General features: G+C 40.9%; 2 protein-coding genes across 3 annotated transcripts in view; one reads left to right on the plus strand and one right to left on the minus strand.

The window, feature by feature from the left end:
- dhx36 (DEAH (Asp-Glu-Ala-His) box polypeptide 36) overlaps positions 1 to 21,595 on the plus strand; it is a 30,251-nt gene extending 8,656 nt beyond the window's left edge. Inside the window, exons 8-26 of the mRNA XM_031301027.2 lie at positions 1,788 to 1,862; positions 3,604 to 3,770; positions 3,886 to 3,967; positions 4,110 to 4,250; positions 5,175 to 5,280; positions 11,565 to 11,652; positions 12,511 to 12,566; positions 12,692 to 12,756; positions 13,194 to 13,337; positions 13,797 to 13,914; positions 15,058 to 15,156; positions 15,592 to 15,765; positions 15,914 to 16,000; positions 16,088 to 16,171; positions 17,098 to 17,197; positions 17,345 to 17,435; positions 18,798 to 18,918; positions 20,748 to 20,900; positions 21,007 to 21,595. Coding sequence (XP_031156887.1) covers positions 1,788 to 1,862; positions 3,604 to 3,770; positions 3,886 to 3,967; positions 4,110 to 4,250; positions 5,175 to 5,280; positions 11,565 to 11,652; positions 12,511 to 12,566; positions 12,692 to 12,756; positions 13,194 to 13,337; positions 13,797 to 13,914; positions 15,058 to 15,156; positions 15,592 to 15,765; positions 15,914 to 16,000; positions 16,088 to 16,171; positions 17,098 to 17,197; positions 17,345 to 17,435; positions 18,798 to 18,918; positions 20,748 to 20,900; positions 21,007 to 21,237 — 2,182 coding nt within the window. The 3' untranslated portion in view covers positions 21,238 to 21,595. The remainder of the gene's footprint in view (positions 1 to 1,787; positions 1,863 to 3,603; positions 3,771 to 3,885; positions 3,968 to 4,109; positions 4,251 to 5,174; positions 5,281 to 11,564; positions 11,653 to 12,510; positions 12,567 to 12,691; positions 12,757 to 13,193; positions 13,338 to 13,796; positions 13,915 to 15,057; positions 15,157 to 15,591; positions 15,766 to 15,913; positions 16,001 to 16,087; positions 16,172 to 17,097; positions 17,198 to 17,344; positions 17,436 to 18,797; positions 18,919 to 20,747; positions 20,901 to 21,006) is intronic.
- A 443-nt stretch (positions 21,596 to 22,038) lies between these two features.
- LOC116050817 (rho guanine nucleotide exchange factor 26) overlaps positions 22,039 to 24,717 on the minus strand; it is a 31,789-nt gene continuing 29,110 nt past the window's right edge. Inside the window, exons 14-16 of one of the 2 annotated variants that reach the window (XM_036001047.1) lie at positions 24,203 to 24,307; positions 23,638 to 23,792; positions 22,039 to 23,599 (exon numbers count right to left, since the gene is read on the minus strand). In XM_036001047.1, the coding sequence (XP_035856940.1) occupies positions 23,650 to 23,792; positions 24,203 to 24,307 (248 nt within the window). In that variant the 3' untranslated portion in view covers positions 22,039 to 23,599; positions 23,638 to 23,649. Of the gene's footprint in view, positions 23,793 to 24,202; positions 24,308 to 24,717 lie in introns of both variants that reach the window. The other variant, XM_031301028.2, reaches the window with a different exon arrangement.

The raw sequence follows: 24,717 nt of genomic DNA on the forward strand, positions 1-24,717 counted from the left end.
TTGACGAACCGTAATCAACAAGCCAAATTTCAACTTGTCTCAATATCAACTTGTGTGTCTCATCGTTAAAAGCCATAAATACAGGGGCACCACAAAGGTGCGTTCTGTCCCCTATTCTATACACCTTATACACCATAACTGCCAAGCAACCTCCTCAGACCACACCTATTTTAAATACGCTGATGATACAGCATTAGTGGGTTTTGTAAAGTCTAATATTGCATCCCTAGAGGGTTTTGAGAGGGAGGTGCAGGGCTTTACTAAATGGTGTACAGATAATTTCCTTGTGGTTAATGCGAAGAAAACAAAGGAGATGACCATAGATTTTAATAAAAAGGGAATTCTAGTTCCACCTTCAACTATAAATGGTGTAGTGGTAGAGCGGGTTACAACATACACATATTTGGGTGTTGAAATAGACAATAAACTGACATTTAATGAATGTGCACAAGTCCAAAACATTACAGAAGAGGATGTTTTTTCTAAGGAAACTCAATAATTTTAGAATAGACAGCTGTATTCTTCAGATGTTTTACAACGCTCTCTTGCAGAGTGTCTTATCATTTGGACTTATTTGTGCCTTTGGTAACATGTATATTAAGGACCAGAAAAAAAACTGCAACGAATAGTCAAAACAGCCAGTAAGATCATTGGAGTTGATCAGGTATCTGTAGCTCAACTGTACAATGACCGTAGTTTAAAAAAGACAGAACAAATTCTAAATGATTCAACCCACCCTCTTCATCAGAATTTTTTAAGAAGCAACAGGTCAAGTGGCCGACTCCTGCGAAGGAAAATTAGGACTACAAGGTACATCAAGTCTTTTGTGCCTACAGCAATTAGACTGCACAATAATAAACTTATAAGTTCTTAGGCATCTTAAACTATGAGCATATTGTATATATCAACACTCAACTTTTAAATACATGCTTGTCATGTTTCCTCAATGTTTTTACTGCCTTGTCTGTCTTGTCCTTGTTTTCCTGTCTTTTAATGTTTTGTATTTATGTTTTTAATGTTATGCTGTAGGCTGTATAACGATGGAGCGTGTATTGGTGACCACATGAATTTCCTACTTGTGGATAATAAAGTTTACCTTGACCTTGATGTCTTCCTCATGTGAAGGGCTCATTGCATGAGTGGAAGCTGATCTCAATTCCAAAATTCGTAAACATGCATGTCTCCTTCAAAAACCTTTTTAATGTGGAATTAATGATGTTCAGTGTGATCTTGTAGTTAATCTATTCCTGACGTCATGAACTGGAAAGTGCAGACCAGTCTATATATTCATTTACTGTGTGTGTACACAAAAAAAGGTCCAACTTGATAGTTTGTGTCCCTTTTTTAAGGTTCACCCCTCCCCCCCCTTCCCTCTCCTCTTTTCCCTCCCTCTCCTCTTTTTCTATTGATATGCCACTTCCTTTTTATTTATGAGTGCAAAAGTGCCTATTTCAACCAATTACATTCCTGTATCGGCAACATTTTATAGCAACATCAATCTCAGCTTTATGTGCACTTCTGTGTACAGGCTGAGCATCAAGATATTGCTGCTATGAAATAATCTTTGAGCAACCAACTTAAAAAAAATAAAGAAAATCAAGTGTGTAGAATCCTGTGGAAAAGGAGGGTGGAAATATATACGAAAGATAATGTAGTCTCAGTCACAGTCACATAGACAAATGTAGGGAAATAATCTGAGACTCATTCTGGTAACCTTTGTCTTCCCTTTATACTTGTCTTAATTTGTGTCATTTTGGAAATGTCAAGTATTTGTTTCTCTTTCTCAGCCGGTTACCACGGAGACAAGGTTCGGTCCTGTACTGTACAACGGGCATTATTCTTCAGTGGCTTCGCTCAGACCCGTAAGTTTCCCCCACCCCCCCAGCCCTGCTTCCTCATCCTCATCACATCTTCTCCAAGCCTTTCCTCTTCTCTGCTTTCCTCCTTTGTGTCTCGCTTCCAGCTGCCCTTCCTCCACTCTCGTATTCCCTCTGTGTCACTCTGTTTTATCCCCATTGATTTGTGGTTGACTCTACTGTCTGTGGATGGAACATTAGTATGGGCCCCCATTCTCATGAAGACACACATACACACACAGCTTCTGTTGACTCATCCCTGCATGCTCATCCTTGCATTCTGAGTGTCCTCAGACAAACCACAGAGACTAAGTGAGGGTGCCAGCTTTTCTTGTTGTCTTGCTTCATGGTCTTTCAGAATTGGCACTACTTTAGTAAGTTATTTTAGGACTACAATCGTCTGACAAAATGCTGCAACTTTTTGGCACGCTGACAGTCTGTATGGACTGCAGCAATGTTCACACTTGTCAGTTTTGGTGTGACTGTAGAAGTCAATTTTAAATGTCCGCGGCCCAAGGCCAGATAACGGCGCGGACTCCAACGCTCGCTGTAACTTCGCATTTACTCTTCTTTTTTGTTCAAAATACAACAAGATTAAAAGTCGTGAAAGAGTGAACACAGAAGTTGAGGGAGTCAGATGAACAAAAAGAGCTTCAATGTGCACGAAAGTAAATCAACACACAGGAAAGCCCGAGCAAGGTCCGGACATATCTTGCTAACGGGTCCTTTGTCTAACATCGCCTGATATCGTTTTAGAAGGAAGACCCTCCTCCTGTGGAATGCTCCAATGATCACCTTCAGAGCATGCGTGTTAATCTTCAATTGGCTATTTTCGAGGTTAAGACCACCTCTTTTGGGATTTTTCCACTAGTCCACTACTACAAGTCATTTAGCTGATCTTGCGTTTCGAGCGCCTACGCTTAAGGCATTTGGGCTTGGTGCCCGCCATATCTTTTTTGTGGCTACAGCGGCGGCCATTCTACTGCGGCTGTAACAATGGTAAGCCATCTGTGGCTGTTTGCAGCTGCACAGCGACAACTGAAGGTGATCCAAGGAGGGAGAAGGTCTCTTCCTTACACAAACTAAAATACATATCATCTTTTATCTAGTATCATATTTGTTGTACACTGTATATTTCCCATAACTCAATTAAAACAGATTTTATCACATTTTCCCACAACATGACTATTTGTCTCCAGCCATCACATTAGTGATGCATTAATGTTTTCAGTCCCACAGACCCTTTTTGACTCATCATTACAGACTACTGCTGTACAGATAAGCACAGAGCCCGTTTCTAGTTTAGATCACAAAGATATCACATATGTCAGACTTACTACAGGGAAAGGTTTATGCAAAATGTATAATGTGTAAAGTTGCGTAAACTTTTTTTACTATGCTAATTATTATCTAATATACCAACTTTATATAGCGAAAGATTAGATGACATCTCTCGAAAAGTGAGGAAAAACGGCATCTAGTTATAGCTCCCGTCTTAAACCAAAGAATGTAAAAATAAATGAAATGTGCATCTACGCTTCATGGTTCAAGAATTATGCAGCAAAATGTGAAAAAAAAGGAACCAATTCGACAATGCAAACTAAAAACATGATCTTCTTGGCAGAGGTATCAAATACAGACATAATAGACACAGAATTGCTATTTTTCACACCAAATAAGGACATACTAAAGACACCTAAAATCAACCACAGATTTAAACCATTTCCCTTGTCTTTTTGTGTGTCAGATTGTTGTCAAGTATCAGCCACCTGGTGTTGGACGAGATCCACGAGAGGAACCTGCAATCGGACGTTTTGCTCGTCATTGTGAAGAACCTACTCAACTTTCGAGACGACCTCAAGATCATCCTCATGAGTGCCACGCTCAACGCAGAGAAGTTTTCTAAATATTTTGGTATGCAGCCCACCAAAAGACATACCAAAGTTTGTTCAGCATCAATCTTGCAGTTTCAATGTTTTGGATATCTCCTCCTTCTCATCTACCCATTTCCCTGTGTTCAAACCTTTAGACAACTGTCAAATAATCCACATCCCTGGTTTGACGTTCCCAGTAAGGGAGTTCTTACTTGAGGACATTGTGGAGATGACCAGGTAGAACAACACTGCTGCCAAACACACACATACAAAGTCACACGCATGCACAGACACAAATAAAAAAAAAAATACAAATGGAACCACTTCACCTCTTTTGTTTGAATGGGGTCTTGTATAAACTGGTTGATGTGTCTGCCAGGTATCGGTCCCAGAATCGTGACCGTCGCCCCTCATGGAAGAAAGGCTTTTGGCAGGGGCGCCACACCAGACCAGAGAAGGAGGAGAAAGAGGCTGAATACAAGGAGAGCTGGCCTAGTTATGCACGGACACTGCAGGACAGGTGAGTTGGTGAGAACAGCAGGGTAGTTAGATTGGTTGATAGATGTGTTGTTTAGGTGGGGAATGGGAAGATTTGGCTTTGGGACATTCACATTTTAAAATGAATAACTCCTTTTCTTTGTGAATTTAAACTTCAAGTTTACCTGAGTATGTTAAAGCTGAATACAGAGCAGAGTGAGTGCTTTGGACCACTTGACCCTTTGTTAGGGTACACACTGATTTATCTGCATTGAAGTGTACCTACGCCTTAAGTTGCTGCAGTGTCTCCTGAAGTGTGAAAAATGGCAGTGTTGTCGCTTATTTGCTCCTCTTCAAACATGTAACTACATGTCAATGTATAGGTAACATGGGCTTTACAAACACTGCAAATACTGTGATTTACTACTGAATCTTTGTGGTGCGGTTTTCCCTCCTGCAACTGCCCCAACATTTTTGAGGGGACCAGCTCCACTTAAGATGTCATCCTCTTCTCCATAACACTCAACAAACATTCTTCTTCATTTAGTACACCTAACTGCAGCGCAGTCCCTTTTTCTTTCCCTTTGTCACCATTATTACTGCTCAGTATCACAAGGTTAATGGAAGAAAATGTAAACATGATTACTTGTAGTGTACTGCACTGTCTGAACATTCATGTTACACTATATATTACTTCCTACACTGTATGCAGTACAGTAAGTCCTTGATGCCCAAGTGTAATTTAGGCTTAAGGGGCAAATTAAGTTTAGGGCCTCTTTATCACTTCATTGCTGTGACTTAAAAAAATGAAGAATTTTCAAGTTTGTCTTCAAACAGTAGTCAGGTGCCCATATGAACATTGAAACTGTTTTTCTTCCTTGTTTGTTCGGGATTGGAGCAATCACTTAAATTGAAATTTGATGTTTACTTATTTATTTATTTATTGTCTGTGTCCCATGTTTTACAGATACTCTGACAACACCATTGAGGCACTGGAGATGTTGGACAACGATGAGAAGATTGACCTGGAGCTGATTGTGGCACTGATTCGCCATATTGTGCTCAATGAGGAGGCGAGTTTAACTTTTTTGGGTCTGGTTTCAGGGCAGCCATCTGAAAGTGGCTTAATTCTGGTGTCTTAAATTATATTTTTGATGAAGTACATTTGCACTTTGTGTGAATGGGATTTCAGGGAGTTTGTTCTGTGGGTCTGAGCAGTCTGAGTGCTTGTGTCATGGAAACCTTTTTTGTAGATTTTAAGATGTGTCTTGGACTTGAAAATCTTCCACCACTGATCATAGACAGGCCAACAGAGCAGTGGTCTATTGGGAAAATGGTTTCAGATCAAATAAAAGTGAATAGCTGACACAGAAACTGACAAAAAAAGAAGAGTACATTACATTTCTAGGTAGAGCAGATGGAAGGAACAGGAGGGCTATCTTCCAAACACTGAGCGACATTAGATCAGAGGAAATAACACACGTCCTGGCAGCAGATCTGTGCTAATGAGTGATTAAACAGATGCTCTCCCAACCATTCCCTTGTTTCTCTTTCCAGTTCTTGTTAAATTTTCTCTTTTTATGTCATTTCAGTGTTCAGTTCAGCCTTTGGTAATGTGGAGTATACTGTCAACTAAGTCAGATCAAACATTTCTCTCTCTTTTTTAATGTTTTACTTTTTCAGTAGACCCAGTCCTACTGTGGCCATATCAGGAGAGTTCGTGCAGCTGTAATGAAAGCAGAGCAAAAACTTTTGAAAAATAGTCGCTATTTCAGTAAATGCAGTCAAATTTGTATTTGCTGCATGTTTCTTGTATTCTTCAACTGTTTGTAGTCAGAGTCGCTTAGGCCAGTGCCAACGTGTGAAAACAGAGCTGCACAATGGAATAGATTTTCACAATCAATACCATTCAGCGTAGCCTTTTTGTCACTATTTAAAAAGAGAACGAAGGGAGGACAACTTAAGAAATGAAGTGCTAGAATTGAAGGAAGAGGGAAAAATGACAAGCGTCTGCTCTAATTTTCCCTGTATTCTTTTTTTTTTTTTCCAAGTGAAGTGGTACTACTTTAACTTATTTGTTAGTTTGTGGCTGTGTAAGACAGAAGAACAGGAAAAAAGCAGACAGGCCCAGAATGAGGAGTGACTAACGCATACAGACAGAATAATTATCCCTTCCCATATAAGCCATATCTCTATCAGTCACGGCCACCCTGAGCCAGGCGACCAGCTGATTCACCGTGGCAATGTCAAAAGGCCGAGAGGGAACTGGCTGATTCGCCGTGACGGCGTTCTGAACCGAGGGTTACGGGCCAAATGCCAGGCTTTGGACTTTGATGATTGGTTAATTATGGTGCAGGAGTCTGTGATTAGACACCTAGGGGGTTGACAGGCATTAATGAACGCCTGGTGTGTGTGTGTGTGTGTGTGTGTGTGTGTGTGTGTGTGTGTGTGTGTTTGTTTTACTATATTCGTGAGGTCCAAAAACCGGGGAATACAGTATACTTGTGGGGTCTGCACAGCCTTGTGGGGCCCAAAATGCTGGACCCCACAAGGTTAAAGGGCTGTTTAAAGGGGTGATAGAATGATTATATAGGGTATTTTACACTGTTCCTTAAGGTCTCCTAATAGGGTATGTAACATTGGTTGGGCTGAAAATTGCCCGAATGCTATTTTATTAGGCCCTTAACTACCCTGTGAATATGGCTCTATTTGGAACAAGCGCTTTTCTTCCGAATATGGTATGCTCTTGAATATTTAGATGAGCTGCACACTGATTGGTTTGAGCGAACCCCATAGAAACACATTGGAGATGAGACAGCAGGTCTCATATTTCAGACACTGCAAAGTTATACATTGTTTGTCGGGCTATTTCGTTATTAAATTCACTTCTGAGACTTTTTTAAGCGAGAAATCAACTATATAAAGCTCAAATATGGGCCGGGCTGTTTTACGAAAACTGATGGCTAATTGCAAATTTGGTAAGACGTGTCGGACTTTAGCTAGGAGCTCCACACAGTCTGACGAGAAAGCGGCAACCTCCATACCCAGTGAAAGTCACCGGTTCCCTGGGTACTGGACTACTGGAATACTCGGGGCTACGCTGAGCTCTGTGGGACTACTTAGCCATCAATTTTCGTAAAACGGCCCATATTTGACTTCTACATAGTTGATTTCTTGCATAAAAAAAGTCTCAGAAGTGAATTTAGTAATTAAATAGCGGACCTCTGGAGATCTGCATGACCTAGCTAGATTCAGAAGACTAAGCTGACCTCAGGTCAGTGGTGTAGCCTATGCAAATTTTGGGGCGTGACAAAGACTAGGAGTTGGGATGCTTACGTCAGCTTCCAGCTTTGTTGAGATTCGCCCGTTTTCAGGCAGCTTCAAAATGTGAGATTTGCAGAGGATAGGGGTATCAATGGGATTTTGAGCTTCTATGTATGTCCTATTTACCCACCGAACTGTCGTTATTCAACTACGACAAGGTAAAATCGGTTTTGAAATCTATCACCCCTTTAAGGGTTAAGACTTGGTTTTAGGATTAGGGTTAGAATTAGGTTATGGTTAGGGTGAGGGTAAGGTTTAAGGTTAGGCATTTAGTTGTGATGGTTAAGGTTAGGGTAAGGGGCTAGGGCAGCCATCGTCAACTGGCGGCCCGCGGGCCAGATCCGGCTCGCCAAAGCTTTATGTCTGGCCCGCAGAATAATCACGAATTCAGAAATGTAAAGAGGAAAAAATGCGTTCTGTTATTTACCATTTCAAGCATTTACAGCAGGTAACATTACACAGGTAGAGCACAAACCCAGCCCCTGTATTTGCATCTCTATTCACATGCCGGGGTTCTGTTCAGCGATGCCTGCGCTCCACACACACAGCTGAGCCGAGATGTGTGTGCGTTAAAACACGCAGTACCTGACTGGGAATGATACAAAGAGGATAACCAATGGCCGCTGGGGCAGATCAACTCTCGCTAGTCTCATTACTGTAAGTAGGCTAGAATAAAACCTTTGTGAGTAAAAAGTCAATACTTATCAATGCACTCACCTGTGTAGACAGGCATAAACATGTAGAAAGCGATATTTCAATCTGCTCTGTCTGCTCAGTCCACTTAGTTTGCCGGGAATCTTGAAATTTGGACAAATTCTTATGAACTTAACTGCTGGCTGAGCGAACCATCCTCTCCGCTGGAGCGGTAAACCTATGGATGTATCATAAGACCAAAACAGATACATGTGGCTACTTAATATGCACGTGAATGACGCTGATGATGCTGGTTGTATTATTTTGCAACAACATCGTTTCATTGCAAATGAGGCATACATGACTAATGCATAGCCTGCTTATCAGTCCGTTCATCATTAAAGCTGGGCTTTTCCACATCAACTTTTCGCTTCAGCCTCTTTGACACTGACATTCTTACCTGACTACAGCCGTTTCTTTCTGCAAGCATTTTCCACCAATCAGGACGCTGCATACTACAACCATGTTTCCTAATCACAGACTTTAACCATCACTCCTCAGTGAACTGCCTCCTAGTCTGAGATATTTTTCTACTTAAAGAGACAGTTTTCACTATGGAGTTTCCATGTATTTTTGGAGTTTGCTCACACTAATACATGTAAAAAAAAAAAAAATAGCATTAATTCAGCAAGAAAGTGAACATTTTGAACAAGAATAGGCGTATTACGTATAAATTCATTTTATTTTCTTTATTTGAAAGTCCGGCCCCCGGAGTGTCTGCTTAGAAAAATTCTGGCCCTTGGAAAAATGTAGTTATTATGTAGTTACATTATGTCAGTGACGGGTCCCCACAAAGATAGTGAAACAAATGTGTGTGTGTGTGCGCTAAATAGTTGGCCAACACTACAGAGCTTACCGTGCTGTTACTTGATTTTTAGTTGGAATTAATCAGAACCTCTTTCTGTACTGCATGTGTGTGAACATGTGGTTCTGTCAGGCTGGAACTCGGCACACTACCTGCATCACTCTCTTCCTCCTCTCTCTTTCACATGCACACACGCACAGACATTAACTCACACATGCAGTCCCATGTGGGTGCCAGTGGTTGAGCACTGGTAATAATAATTTGCTTTAATTAAAAGGCAGGGGTGCTCACGGCCCAGAAGCTACGTTTCATGTCTGTTCTTCATACCCCCTTCATTCCTCAGGAAATAAATAGTCCTTTTTAACGAGTGGGTTATTTTGTACCAGCTTAATATTATCTGGAGTTTTGTTTAAATTTAGGTCTTTGATGTGGCAAAATAGCATTTCCAGAATTTTTTTCCCATTGATGATAACATAAAAGTTGTATTTTGCTTAGTTATATTATTGTTTGGTTGATATCTGTGCCTCTAAAAACATTATTTATCTCTGACATTTTCAGCATGGTGCATACAGCATTGTCTTTAGAAGTTGCTCTGGTTTGCTTTGTACAATCTGATCTGCATGTGAATGTCATAAATTGCAGCTAGGGCTGGGCGATATGGAGAAAATCAAATATCCAAATCAAATAAAATAAATAAAAATAAATTTTTTAAACGATATTTTTGACCAAATACCTCGATATCGATACTGCAACGATATTGTAGCGTTGACTATTGGTGCTTTCACAAAATATTTACACAATAAGATTTTTGATAAATAATCATCAGTAATGTGGATATAATGACTTAGTGGGTAAAGGCAAATAATAGAACAGTTACAACAGTCTGGTAAGTTCAGAAAATGACATCACTTTACTGTAATGCAGCCTCTAAAACCAGGAAAAGACAACACTTATGTCATATTACGATATCCAAAATCTAAGACGATATCTAGTCTCATGTCACGATATCGATATAATATTGCCCAGCTCTAATTGCAGCCCTTATATTTGTTGTCAAAGATTAGGTAACATAACACCTTTGAGCACACCCTGCTTTTGTTTATAACTCATATGATGTGATTCCAGAGCTGAGCATCAAACAATACTACATTTTGAGTACTGGCTGAAATTAGTTTGTAGCAACTGATTACAATCCTGGTTTCAATCCAAGTTCTGTTTACTTATTCTTTAATCAGATATTCCCTACCCTATATTAGGAAATAGGGAAATGTAGCTAATTTAAGAGATTATGTTATTTATGGAAATATCTTAGTGTTAAGACACTCATGCATTGAGAAGTTTGCCATTGTATTAGGAAGGCATTGACAGCTTTATTTATATAGCATATTTCAACAACAAGAAATTCAAAGTGCTTTACATAAAACATTAAAAATCTTTTAAAAACAATTAAGGAGAATATTGAAAACAGCTAAAATAGAATGAGAAAAGTATGAAATACAAGAATAAAAGTAACAATGCTGCAAGAAATGAGCAATTGTTTTTTATTTACTAAAAAAAGGTTTATAGAAAAACATGTTCATATTCCTCAAAAGTAGGTATTGGAAAAAATATTAGTATTGGTACAAAAAATGAGAAATTGTATTGGCACCAGTATCAAAAACTTTCAAATAGTACCCAGCCCTAAATGGTTTTCATTTGCTCTGTTCTATGTATCTCATATGTGTGATATGTATATATCATGTGGATGTCTGCTATAATTAAAAAAAAACTGCAACTAGACTGTTGTAACCAGTCTATGGTTGTTGTAACCAGTCTATGGTTGTTGTAACCAGTCTATGGTTGTTGTAACCAGTCTATGGTTGTTGTAACCAGTCTTGCAAGCTTGATTGATTGTATTATTCTCTGTCCTATTCTTTGCTGCTCCAATAACATAATTGCTCCACATCAATCATTTAAGGTATCCTTACCCATTGTAGCATTATGAGATATTGTTTTCATGTTTGAGGGGATGACATCTACTTTACGTTAAGTGGCCATCTATTCCATTGTCAGACAGCTCAATGTGCAGAGATTTGCACGCACTGGCATACCTCCAACTCTATGAGCCACCACCATCTGCTGTCTTGCTGAAGTTTGTGTGCCTCTGTATTTTCCAGGTGACTAATTGGTTTTCTTTTTTCACTGCTTTGAGAGAGTCTATCCGTGTGGTAATGTGAAGCCGAGGCTATGCTGTTGGGAAGGTGTTGTTGTCATAATGATGTTGGCAGGCAATGTCAGGGCCTATTGTGTGGCTGAATGTGCAGGTTTGAAACTCAGGGCAAGTCATCTCCATGTGCCTCGGCTTAGCTCCACCGAGGACACGGGCACCTTGTTCCCTTGGCTCAGTTGTTGCCGAGGCTCCTCTAGCTAATGGCTTTTTGTTTCCGTTGGCAGTTTGTTTCTTGTCGGGGGTTTTTTTTTTTTCTCCTCTGAAGCCGCGCTGGGTTTTGTGTGTCATTCAACTGCTAAGTGTTGTGTCACGTCTTTGTCTGACAGGAAGGAGCGATCTTGATCTTCCTGCCTGGCTGGGCCGAAATCAGCAGTCTCAATGACCTGCTCACTGCTCAGAAGATGTTCCAATCAGGTATAGCTGCACTAATTGTAAGCTGTAATAATTCCAAATTTTACTGTACAATGAATTGGCTCAGAAATAATTGCGATTAACAATGCAATTGTCTCTTTCAGTCCAGTTTAAAAATATTTATTTATGAATTACTTTTGCAATCAAATTAAAGTTTTGAATGAATCCCAAGATACATCTTTTGGTTATATCACTGTTATGTGACCCAGATAATGTTATAACACAATTATACAGCCTGTGAAGTAAACCACGCCTGTTTATTATCATAAAACGTGTTTTTTTTCTTAAATGAACATAAAACTGACAGTTACCATCAACAGTCATACCCCTTAGGACCTTAGCTAATAATGAATTGATTGCAGTTAGACAAAGAAATGGCGATTATGTAAAAACAATTGCGATTAGACAATTATTTAATAATTGTTACAGGCCTAGCTGCACGCACAGCAACACACACATGTGACATGGAAGTGCATACCAGTGATTTGCAGGTTAATAAAAGGTAGAGGAGAGATCATTATTCACTGAGGGTTGTGCTTTTTTATGATATTAAAGTCCTCCTCCACTCAAACTAGTTTTGCTTATTGTTACTTCACTTGGATGTTTGACCCTAACTTTTTTTAATATTTTGGAAAGAGAAAATTATTAATCGTATGTTTTTCTGTCCATATTAAATAATAATATACTCCTATTTGTTGCCAAAGATTAACAAATAATAATTAGTTGCATTCTCGATGTTTACCAGGATATTTAAGGTTATATTTTTTAACATAATAGTTCAGCCCCACGCACAAACTATTATCTTATGTTGGCAAATGGGGCTTCGTATGAGTTTTTCTTTTGTGTCCTGTTGTGTTTCAGACCGGTTCGTTATCATCCCTTTGCACTCCCTCATGCCAACCGTTAATCAGACGCAGGTCAGCATTCTTCTTTGCCTGTCTCTCTCTGACTGTGTCTGTCTCTGCGTGTCTGCCCATTGTCCTGCTTTACTCCCGCTTCAATATCAGAAAAGTCCAATCTCTTTCTCCCTCACTGTTCTCAGGTGTTCAAAAAGCCTCCACCTGGAATTAGAAAGATTGTGATTGCTACCAATATAGCTGAGACCAGGTATGTGTGTGTGTGTGTGTGTGTGTGTATACAAGTGTAATGCTGTAGGTCCCAGTAATTAATAGAAACAGTGGATTTGGGGATAATTTGCATACATTTCTTTGGTGGAGCACACTGAGTCTCTGTGAGGCAATTTGTTAATGCATTCAAAGAACCTCGTGCACACACAAACTGACCAAATTAAGAAGCTGCCTGCACTCCTCACATCACTCCACTAAATATAGAGTCTAAACCCACCAAAGGGCTACATTTTTATTTTTACTTCAGAATGAATGTGTGTGTGTGTGTGTGTGTGTGTGTGTATGTATGTGAGAGAGTGTCTTTGTTAAGTATTCTTGACAGACTGCTTTGAAGGTTTATTTTCTCTCTGATCTGGTCTTCATTCCAACCTTTTTCTTTCTCTCCCTCTTTTTTTCTCTCTCCACTCTTCCTCACAGCATCACCATAGATGACGTCGTTTACGTGATAGATGGAGGCAAGATTAAGGAGACCCACTTTGACACCAACAACAACATCAGCACTATGACAGCAGAGTGGGTTAGCCTGGCCAATGCCAAACAGAGGAAAGGACGTGCCGGCAGGTGTGTGTGTGTGTGTGTGTGTGCGTGTGTGTGTGTGTGTGTGTGTTTGTCATGGGTATTTGTGGATATCTTCATAACGAGGGCACGGTGTATATTAGTGCCTCTGGGTATGCAATGCTAATCTGGAAGGATTATTTTTCCTTCCAATTTTCTGAGCTCTCTGTCAGTCTTCTCCAGCAGCCCACTCACTTCTTCCTGCCTTCCCATCTGTAATCACTGAGAAAGGCAAAGTGTAGTCGCTCCCAGGTTGTTTCCAGTCTGTGACTCGAGACGTCTGTTCTGTTAGCTAGCTCTGACATCAAAGTGGAGCAAAGCACAATTAGCAGGAGCTGCTTACTGAGTGAAGATTCATCCCACTGATTTCAAATGAAGCATTTGTCACAGGACTGATGTAACACATAACCCCCCCCCCCCCCCTCCCCTCTCTGTCCCACTTTCTTCTTCTGTTCATATATTCAGAGTGTGTCCAGGGCAGTGCTATCATCTGTACAACGGTCTCAGGGCCAGCCTGCTGGATGCCTATCAATTACCTGAAATCATGAGGACACCACTGGAGGAGCTCTGCCTGCAGATCAAGGTTGTGTATGTGGAGAGAAAGAGCGAGACAGACTGACAGAGAGAGACAAATAAGTGTTGGCTGGGCAGTTGAGATGAGGACAAGATTGCTGTGAATGAGTTTTGTGAGTGCAGGGGACGGACGAGGACAGCACTGCTGTTTTTTTGATTTACAGCCTATCCTGACTAATGAGAACTAGGGATGAACATTCTGGGCTGACTCATGCACATAATCGCTCTTTTTCTGGGCCTCGTTCTCTCATCGTCAACAGTCACTTTTTTTATGTTTGGTTGCTCACTATTTTTTTTTTTTTCCTCCTTTTTTTAAATCCTCATACCCATGCTAATGGAACATTAAGCCAAAGTTCACTCAGATCTAGTGTTTTCTATGATTGTTCTCACCAGTGGCTTTATTGGAAATGTGTTTGAGTGTGTGTCTTCTGCTACTTCAGTTGGATGTATTGGAGTGTGTGTGGGTGAGAGGCGGACTAATGCATCAGTCTGTCCTTAATATGAGAGAAACCGTGACAACATGCTAACCATAAGCATAAGCTCTCTAATGCACAAGCACTGCCAACACCAACCTGTTAGTCAGACATAGAAATATGGTTGCTTGCTTACTCTTCAGTTTGTCACAGGTACATGTTTGGTGTATTTAAAAATCTCTTTTTGATTTGAAAGTGAATACATATTTAGAGAATGTGGATTTTCATAGTAAGAAATAACTGGCCTTTAAAAATAAAAATCTGCCTTCCTCTATGGGAATTTAACATAGGGGTATGTATAATTATGGCCCCTGTATTTTAAGGAAGAACATTTATTTATTTACAATACATTATTCATTCACAAAAAATTGGTGTCCTTAAAAGGTTGGATTTTTCCTCATTTTTTTAATTAAGGCATTAAGATTAATTTCCAAAAGATGATTTTTTTATTCCTCTTTTTAGTCAACTTGACCATGGGTATGAATACTTATGAGCAGCACTGTGTATATATATATATATATATATATATATATATATATATATATATATATATACACATCCCACAATCCAGTGTTTGCCACTAATGACAAGCACTGAAATAAAAAGAGAGGAATTTGATTTAAAAATAATACACGCTTTTGCTGATCAATGTGTGATGTGATGTGTGCTGCCCTCTGTAGATACTGAAGCTTGGGTCTATAGCTCAGTTCCTGGAGAAAGCCCTGGACCCTCCAACTGAAAAGGCCGTCAACCTAGCCATCAAGAACCTCATAGACCTGGTAAGAAAGAATAAAGATCATTAAAAAAAATAAAGGACGGAAAAGATGAATTGCTTTTCAAAATAGTTGAGTATTAATTTTCTGCCCATCACGTAATTTTTTTATTGACTTATTGTTTCAGCTTTATTTAACAGTTTTCAGCAGCAGAACTACAATAGCCAATAGGGAAACAGTAGCATTTTAGAAAGAGAGGCTATCTCTTCACCAGAGCATGTGGTTTTAAAGTCTCCTGTCTGGAAGCATTATTTACAAATCTGCTCTGACGGTAGATGTTTCTGAAAGCCTTAAAAAACCTTAATTAACATGCTATGTTAACAAAGGCTATCCATTCCCTGTTTTGTGGCTATCTTTTAAAAAAAAAAACTGTAGATGCTGTAGCTGTAGATGACTAAAGATGTGTGGTTTTGTGACTAACTATATTGTTGTTGTTGTTAGAACGCCCTGGACCGTTCAGAGAATCTGACGGCGCTGGGTTTCCACCTGGCTCGTCTGCCTGTGGAGCCTCACATTGGCAAACTCATCCTGTTTGGAGCTCTGTTGGGCTGCCTCGACCCCGTACTCACCATTGCTGCTTCACTCAGCTTCAAAGACCCTTTCTTCATCCCCCTGGTAGGGCACTGAGTTCACAGACATGAAAGCTTTTGTCGGCAGCGACACACAGACACACTTCAACACATTACTGCACTCTACCTCCCGACTTATTTCATTTTGAAGGAGCTCTTAAAAGAATATTCTTTAATGCATCTGTCTCTCTCAGGGTAAAGAGAAGATGGCAGACATGAGGAGAAAGACCCTGTCCAGAAACTCCAAGAGTGACCACCTCACTATTGTCAACGCCTTCCAGGTAAGACAGCCGACATCTGTCTGTGTTCTTTCATCTCTGTCCGCTGTATAAATTGATCCTTTCCTAATTGATCCATTGATTGACCAGGGCTGGGTGGAAGCGAAACAGCGTGGCGCCAGGTATGAGAGGGAGTACTGCTGGGACAACTTCCTGTCTGCCAATACACTCCAGGTGAGCCAGGCTGATTGTGGGTGCTGTGCTGGCCTCTTTACTGATGTACTTTGAAAATAAAACAACATTACATGTTTAAAGGACAATTCCGGCGCAAAATGAACCTAGGGGTTAATAATATATGTGTACCGAGTCGACCGCTCTCTGGAATATGTTTTCATGCTAATCGAATGTGTATGTAGCTAGAAACAAGCTAGCGCAAACCGCTGATTAGCTTGTAACGCTAGCTTTCGGGGCAGTGGGTAAATCGCTATTTTATACCACTAACAAGGCTCAAAATAGCACCACACTTAAACAGTAGCATAATGAGGGTCCCTACATATAAACCGAAGCATTGATAACTTGGTTAAGTTTACAGACAGTTTATTAAAAAGATAGATTATAAAGACAGTAGCGTTCATGTTTACATGTGGGCGCCATCTTGGAAAACAGTCATGACTAGTCACACGAACACTATGTTTGAGCTATGTTACTGGTTACTGGTAGCACTGCGTTCGTCGTTCGACTGGTCATGACTGTTTTCCAAGATGGCACCTGCATGTAAACATGCTACTGTCTTTATAATCTATCTTTGTAATAAACTGTCTGTACACTTACCAAGTTCTCAATGCTTCGGTTTACATGTAGGGACCCTCGTTATGCTACCGTTGACGTGTGGTGCTATTTTGAGCCTTGTTAGTGGTATAAAATAGCGATTTACCCTCTGCCCCGAAAGCTAGCGTTACAAGCTAATCACAGGTTGCGCTAGCTTGTTTCTAGCTACATACACATTCGATTAGCATGAAAACATATTCGAGAGAACGGTCGCATATGTTATTAACCCCTAGGTTCATTTTGTGCCAGAATTGTCCTTTAAGTTGACTTCTGTCTGAGCAGATGAAGAACATGCAGCCTTCTATGAAGTACTTTGTCCTTTCAACATTCAGATGCTGCACAACATGAAGGGTCAGTTTGCTGAGCATCTAATGCGTACAGGCTTTGTCAGCAGCAGGGACCCCAAAGACCCTACATCTAATGTCAACTCAGGTAACTAAGAGGAGTTTTTTGGCTGCAATTCAGAAAATACAGTTTCTTAGGACTCTTAAAACCAGGCTGTGGCACAGTAATGGAATATCGCATGTAAATGTAACCGTGCTCATTTGTTCTTTCTCTAACTCTCACTTCCTTCCCTAGACAATGAGAAGTTAATCAAGGCGGTAATTGTAGCTGGTCTGTACCCGAAGGTGGCCATGATAAGACCAACTAACAGCAAAAAGAGGCCGGGGTGAGTCTGCCAATTCAAAGAGGGAGATGAACAAAGATAGGCAGGGAAGGGCCTGATAGGGAAGATAGATAAGCACACATTCATTCTTATTGATCTTTAGATAGCCTTCACACTGCAATATCTCATCAGACCTCTCAGGTAAGAGTTCTGTAAGAGCCCTGTGACAATTACCGGAGGCTGTGCAGAAACCATGCTAGGTAAATTGTCAAAAACAGAGGAGCTTTTTGCAGCTGAAGATCAATGCAGTCATCATCAAACTGCCCTCAGGCAGCTGTCATGGGCAACGGCTGTGACCTGTGTGCAATAGACAGACACACACAACAGGGAGACGGACACATACTCTCCCTATAGGGCTGTCACTTTTGTTTGTCTGTCTCAGTGACAGGTTTAGACCCAGTAGTGCAGGGCCATTTATTCTGCATAAGTAATTCTCAACACTTGATGCTAAGCCAGTTTAAAGTTTTCACATCCATCCGCACCACATCTCTGCAGTATTTTAATGGATTCATTGCTCGATGAAGCGCTTGTTGTTTGTTTTGCTGCTAAATCCGACTGCTGTCTGGTACAAGCAGCTTTGTACCCAGCAGTCAGGTTTTGTCCAGCTGACACATAGGAGTTAGAAACACTGCGTTGCTTTCATGTTAGAGATGATTGGCCGACTGCATCTCAACTTTTCTTTGGTACACTCCATGCTAAAATGGCAGGAGGCATTCTTTGGGCATCGTATAAACAAGCCAAAAGCACCTAATGGGTTGTTTAGGACTACTTTCTGATTTATTTTAACAAAATTGGTTCTGGGGATGAGAAATTCACACAATCTGGGCAACATGTGCATACAAAAACACATACATAGTAGGCATGTGTAGATATGAAATCTGTAGAATTATTTGACCAAAATTATACAATACAGTAATATCTGTTATTACTGAAATTGGATGAAAATCTCTGTACAGCATTGAAACATAAAAGAGTACTAGAAAGCTTCTTCAACTTGATCCAATTGACTTTAAACATTCAGGTGTATTGGTTATACACCTGGCATTTGAGGCAATGTATGTTGGGGGCTGAAGACTACAAGTAAAAACAAAAAAAAAATGAAAACAATCTGGAGGGGTGGAGTTAGACAGAAGTGATGTGTAAAATCTGTATGGTTCCCCTTTAATGAATATAAATCTTTTTCCACCTTTTGCAATGGTAAATGTTTCCTCTTCTGTTCTTTCGTCAGTTATCGCGATAATGATGGTAACAAAAACTATGTTTAAACGTTTTAAATGTTTCTTTTTGTCATGCGTTGGGGATGTGAGTTTCTTTTACCAGTATACCTACAGGCAAACACGCACTCTAACATCTTTTCTTTCTCAGGGTCAAGGTGTACACCCAGGCTGATGGAAAGGTGTGCATCCACCCTAAATCAGTCAATGCTGAAGAGACTAAGTTCAACTACACATGGCTCATCTACCACCTCAAGATGAGAACGAGCAGTGTGAGTAGGCGAAGGGACATGGGAACGCATTATGCTGTGGTTCAACACTGCTGTATTAATGCTGTGTGTTTTTACATGTGAGTGTGTGTTGCTGTGTCTCTTTGGTTTTGTATGCGTCCGTCTGAAGGGTGCATGTGAGTGGGAAGAAGGACCAGTGGTTGAAGGTTGTCAGTTGTGCCAAGCCAGCTTTGCACTGAATGAATATTTGATTAAAACACTGCCTTTCAACTCTCTGTCTCTCAAAGGCTGTCGTGCTTCAAAGCTTTCAGACACAATGTAAGAGGTGGGGTGGGGGGGTGGCAAAACAGTCAATACAGCTCCCTGACTGCCGCCCTCTCTCCTCTCCCTCACTCACTTCTCTTACTCCTCCCAGCGAGGATGTGAGAGAGATGCGAGGAAGAGACTGAGGACAGACCATCGCAGCTGCCAAATAAGAAACATTTGGCTCCTTAGCGTCCGTCTTAAGCGACGTCAGTTACTTATGAAGTGCTGCACTGCTGTCTGTCATGTGAAGGTGCTGCAATCACCCAGTGAAATATTTATTACAAAAGTTCACAAGTAACATCGATGTAAATTGCTCTTTCTGTGAATTACATTTAATTTGATCTGAAACACTTTCCTACAAGCTGTGGAAAGATAATAATTCTATAGTTGGCAACATTTTTTAAGATTTTAGCCTATCGTTTATTGTATAAGGCATTGGACGATCGAGGACGAGGGGGAAAGATTTGCGCGTCCCAGGAGGGGAGAGGACGCGAGGAAGCATAAGTTAGTGTAATGAAATGCACCCTTTCCCCCCCCTTTTTTTTGCCCCTCTTTAAACTCCCATTTTCCCTTCCATCTGTCTGTATTTGTTCTTTCTGTGCTGTCTCTTTATGAATGAATGACTGGATGGTAAAAAGACCTTTTATGTCCTCTCTGATTGCTTACTGTGCCTTTTTGTCTCTCAAGTTGCTGCCTTGGTCTTTGCTGCATTTCACCAGTATTATTGCCATCATGCCATGTTTCTTTTCTTGTAGTGTGGTTTTGTGCACAATGCTATGTATTTGTGACCTATTATAAAAGGTATTCTGAGATTGTCAAGGGCATTTGTGTACTGAGAGAGAGAAGGAAGTAGAAGACCAGGGAAAGTGAGGAGGGATGACGTTAAACTTTATCTCCTGTGACGCACTTGCCCCTGGTGGTCCATTACATTACACATTCATGGGGCAAATGCAGTTGTCCCTGCTCTCTTGTTGCTTCTTTTCTCCTCCTTGTTTCCTACCCACTCCCTCCACCTTTCTCTACCTCTCTCCGATGCTAATTTTCAACACTCCTGTCAGTTACCTTCAAAGCTGAAATAGGTTTTGTTTGACCTTAGTCTTTTGCTCATGTAGTCTCCGTAGCTTCTGTGAGTGTGTGCATACAGACCAGTGCATTGCATAGAGTATTACTTCTATTTTCTATCTGAATTTTCAATAATTGTTTTACTTACTTTGTTAATTTGTTTTAAGAAAACTGGTATTTTCCATGGTGGGTTTCCATCAAGCTACTTTACATAAGCAGCTGTCAGTTTAGCACAGGGAGGAAAACGGATGGAAAGAGTGTAACACATTTGCAAGATTCACAGACAGGGCAAGATGACATTTGTCTCAACACGGGAGGCACTGAAACACATTTCAAATTCGCACAGCGTCTCTTCACTAAATGGGACACTTTCAGCTCACACCACAGAGCTGTCTGGCTCGGTGTGTCATAATGATCCCGCTCCCTGTCACTGACTGTGTTATTGGGTTTGGTGTAAAGCTCCTGTCGTTGTGTGTTAGCGACATCTCTCTGCGTGTCCTCAGATCTTCCTGTACGATTGCACTGAGGTGTCCCCGTTCTCACTGCTGTTCTTCGGAGGAGACATCACAATCCAGAAAGACGAGGGCCAGGAGACCATCGCCGTGGACCAGTGGATCGTCTTCAGATCCCCGGCACGCATCGCTCACCTCGTCAAGGTAAGCGAGGGACGCATGCATGCACGCACTCACTCACAACGAAGCTCATGATGAGATACATTTTTTTTTTTTTTTTACTGACCTTTATGTTCTGTCTTTTCTACAGAGTTTAAAGAAAGAGCTGGATTCTCTGCTGGAGGAGAAAGTTCGTAACCCTGCTCCTGTAAACTGGCAAAACCGTCAGTCCAAAGACTGTGCTGTCATCACAGCCATCATAGACCTCATCACCACCCAGGAGAAGCCTACAGGCAGCACTAAAGGCTATGACAGAACGTGGGCGCCTGCCCCTAGAGGACAACACATGCATTTCAATGACGATGACGACGACGATGATTAAAAGTGGCAGGGTTTTTGGCTGGCTATGAAGAGAAGAGCCTTGTTAATAACTGACTGCATCCTTAGACAGAGAGTTAGTTGGGATATTTATGCTAACCAGCTGGCCTTTGCTGGTGCTCCTGAAGGCCAAACCCAGGACGCAAGAATACTGGAAAATGTTATGCACTTGAATGGCTCCCAATATTCTTTTGTTGCCTGTTCTGTCATTATTTAGCAAGGACCAATCCATATTCCAAGACACTGTGGCTATTGTGTTTGTTGTTTAGTCTGTGCATTTCTGGTTTGGATAATTCATGCTCTTATTTTGAAAGCAATGTCACTTAATGGACTGTACAATAAAGAAAAGGATGTACAAAAAAAACTGCCTGGCTTAGGTTCATCTGCCTTACAAGGCTGAAATTTAGGAATTCAAACGTAACCATTACCCTGAAATATTGCTGGCTTTATGATGTGAAACCACAATCTGTTCTATGATGGGAGAACACCATTTGTTTTAGAGCTTTGAGAGAGCAATCACTAAAATCACATATTTGGTTGGAATAAACACCTGCATAGCTGTTAACCTTCAGCAGCACACAGTTGCGTACCCCTGATTTAACAGCCGAGGTCATAAATATCTAGGAAAAGTGCTGCTGGCTGGAGGATTTATGCACATTTCTGATTAATCTGCACTGAATGCCCAAAGAGCACATGGCTAATTTATTGCTCCAAATATTACTGGAGTAATTTTGTTTGGGTCTGTCTAGCAGTGGTCCTCAGGGAAAAGAGATGTCCTATTGATCATTGAGAGAACATGACAAGCTCCAAGCAATTTGGCTTTTATTTATAGTGGCTGATTGAAATATATAAAGTTGACTGAAGAAGTTTCTGCAATATAAATCTGTATTTTGGAAAACATACAAGTCAGGCTGTTTTACATATTTACATGTACACAAATGATTTACAATAGTTACAAGTACAGGAAGTGATTGAAATAAAGATCAATTCATGCTTAGATGTGTGGTAACAGTTACTTTTCCCTGAGTGCAAATGCAAAGCTTCGTCTGCGTACTCGTGTCCTTCCTGCTGGGTGCTCTGCACGCTACCGTCATAGCTCGTTTCATGCAGCTCAACATTTGTGGTTGTCATTTGAGCTGGGGCCAGAGCAGTGGGCTTGATAGATGGGGTTATCACCACCCTCTGACCAAGCCATTCATTTCCTTTGGCCGGGCATGGAAACACTAAAAAGATGACTCACACGGGACAATCGCATTAAAAGCAGGGCTGGGTAGGGCCGCTCTTCTCTTCCGGTCTCACCATCAGCACACACAAATTCATTTCAGCTTGCCTCTGTATACCGGTATAAATCCTAAGGGGGATATTTATATATACACACCTGGCTGGCATCTAGTGTGTGTGATATTTCAGGCTGTCCAAATCACTGTGTGGATGGAGAGAGAAATTGAGTCTGATTGATGGTTGTGACATTAACCGGTTACAAACAGCAAGGTGGAGAACAGATACTTGGCCCTCGTGCTTAACCTGCGGATGATATGAGATTAAACCTCCCAGAGGACTGTAATTCTTCTTATCCAATTCATTAGGAATTATTCTATTTACACAAAGTGCCATGGGCTTCAGACAAACTGCATTCGTGTTTTTCTTGTAAATATAATTGTAATAGTTTTACTTGCCATCAGATGCTTCTGAAACAAGATTTTCTACACTAACCCACACACTGTAAAGAAGCTGCCAATCCCACCGTCTTGCCTTATTATCACTTTCACAATCAACATTTTCATAGTTACATTATTACTGGCAAAGCTCCTAATTACATGGCCTGATTCTCAGTAACAGAGCACACATCAGGCTGCTGTCACACTTTTTGGTCTACTTTACCTCCTATAGTGGTACTGTCATCTCAAGTATTGCATTGCACATCACTTACACTCAAAAAAATATATGAGTATATGTTTGGGAGAGAAATCAGATTTACAAACGTCACTCCACCAATTTATTATGGAGCAGGGTGTTGAAAGCAGTGACTCTGGCAGTGGGTGTGAAGTTTTCCAACCAACCTGCGAATTAGTAAATATGACAGATCCCCCTGTCGAGCCATCCCTCCCACAAGGGCCGATCAGCCATTAAGGAAATCTACGTTTTTGTGCTGCGTTTGTTCTGAACACTCTGCTTCGAAACTCGGACAGTATGCCTGATTTTTAGTGGACACTAAGCAGAAAGCTAAGAATTATGGCTTCATGTTTAATGTTATCCCACTGTAAAGAGTCCATCAGCCTGGTCCACGTAGTCCCTGAAGGCAGGTCACTGAACTCATTTGTCTGGGTTCACTTAAACAGAAAGGTCACTGGTGAGTCAAAGGATCACTACCAGCTGAGAGAAGCCCTCGGTGGTTAAAGCACAGGGCTCATCCTGCTCACACATTAGTCTCCAACCCTTGCAGGCGGTCCATCCTCTGCATGTTGCGCTCGATGGTGGCCTGGCACGTGATTGGTTCGGCACACTCGGCGAGGAACCACCCCCTTTCTCCGTCGCGCAGTCGCTCGCCTTCATACCAGCCTAAGAGGAGAAATTGCATATGACAACTGAAACGTGTTGCGTTTCCTGCGTTTTAGTGTCTCCGTGTCTTTGATGCTCAAAGCTTTCTGTTCTTTAACATGAAAGTCAGTTGCCATGGCCACCAAAAGGGAAATAACCTTCGGGCTTGTGTGTTTAAAGATGTGGTTTTAAACCTACAGTACACAACCAGGTGTAAGGCCTATTATAAGAGACAGATAGGATTTGAAAAGGAGAAGGAGAGAGCGTATAAAAGTGCATGATGAAAGGGTGCAGGTGAAACAGAAAGGCGGAAAATGAGATGAATACTAAAGAGGGAAAGCTATAGAAAGAGCTAGAGAAAAATACAGAGCGATAAAGTCGAGAGAGAGAGAGAGAGAGAGAGAGAGAGAGAACGAGAGCGCTGAACATACCGTCTTCTACAGTCTGCGAGACCAGCACCACATCAGCCACCTGCAGAGACAACTCATCTGGCTGCTTGGCTGTGTAAGTTCTGATCACCTCCACCTGCATGACATCTAAACCAACACATAAAACACAAGTCCATGACTCACTGCAGATCAGTTACACTTTCCTTATTTGAATATATCTGAATTAAAAAGCCAATTGTTTTGAAATCAATCTAAAACAAACTAGTTCGTCTTATGACCACAAGGTGGTGCAGCAGGCTAAAAGGAGAGGTGTGTGTATGTATGTATGTATGTATGTATGTATGTATGTATGTATGTATGTATATATATATATATATATATATATATATGTATATGTATGTATGTATGTATATATATGTGTATGTATATGTGTGTATGTGTGTGTGTGTGTGTGTGTGTGTGCTTGTTTTACTATATTCGTGGGGTCCAAAAACCGGGGAATACAGTATACTTGTGGGGTCTGCATAGCCTTGTGGGGCCCAAAATGCTGGACCCCA

Source organism: Sander lucioperca, chromosome 5 (assembly GCF_008315115.2).
Source record: "Sander lucioperca isolate FBNREF2018 chromosome 5, SLUC_FBN_1.2, whole genome shotgun sequence".
NCBI classification, from domain to species: Eukaryota; Metazoa; Chordata; class Actinopteri; order Perciformes; family Percidae; genus Sander; species Sander lucioperca.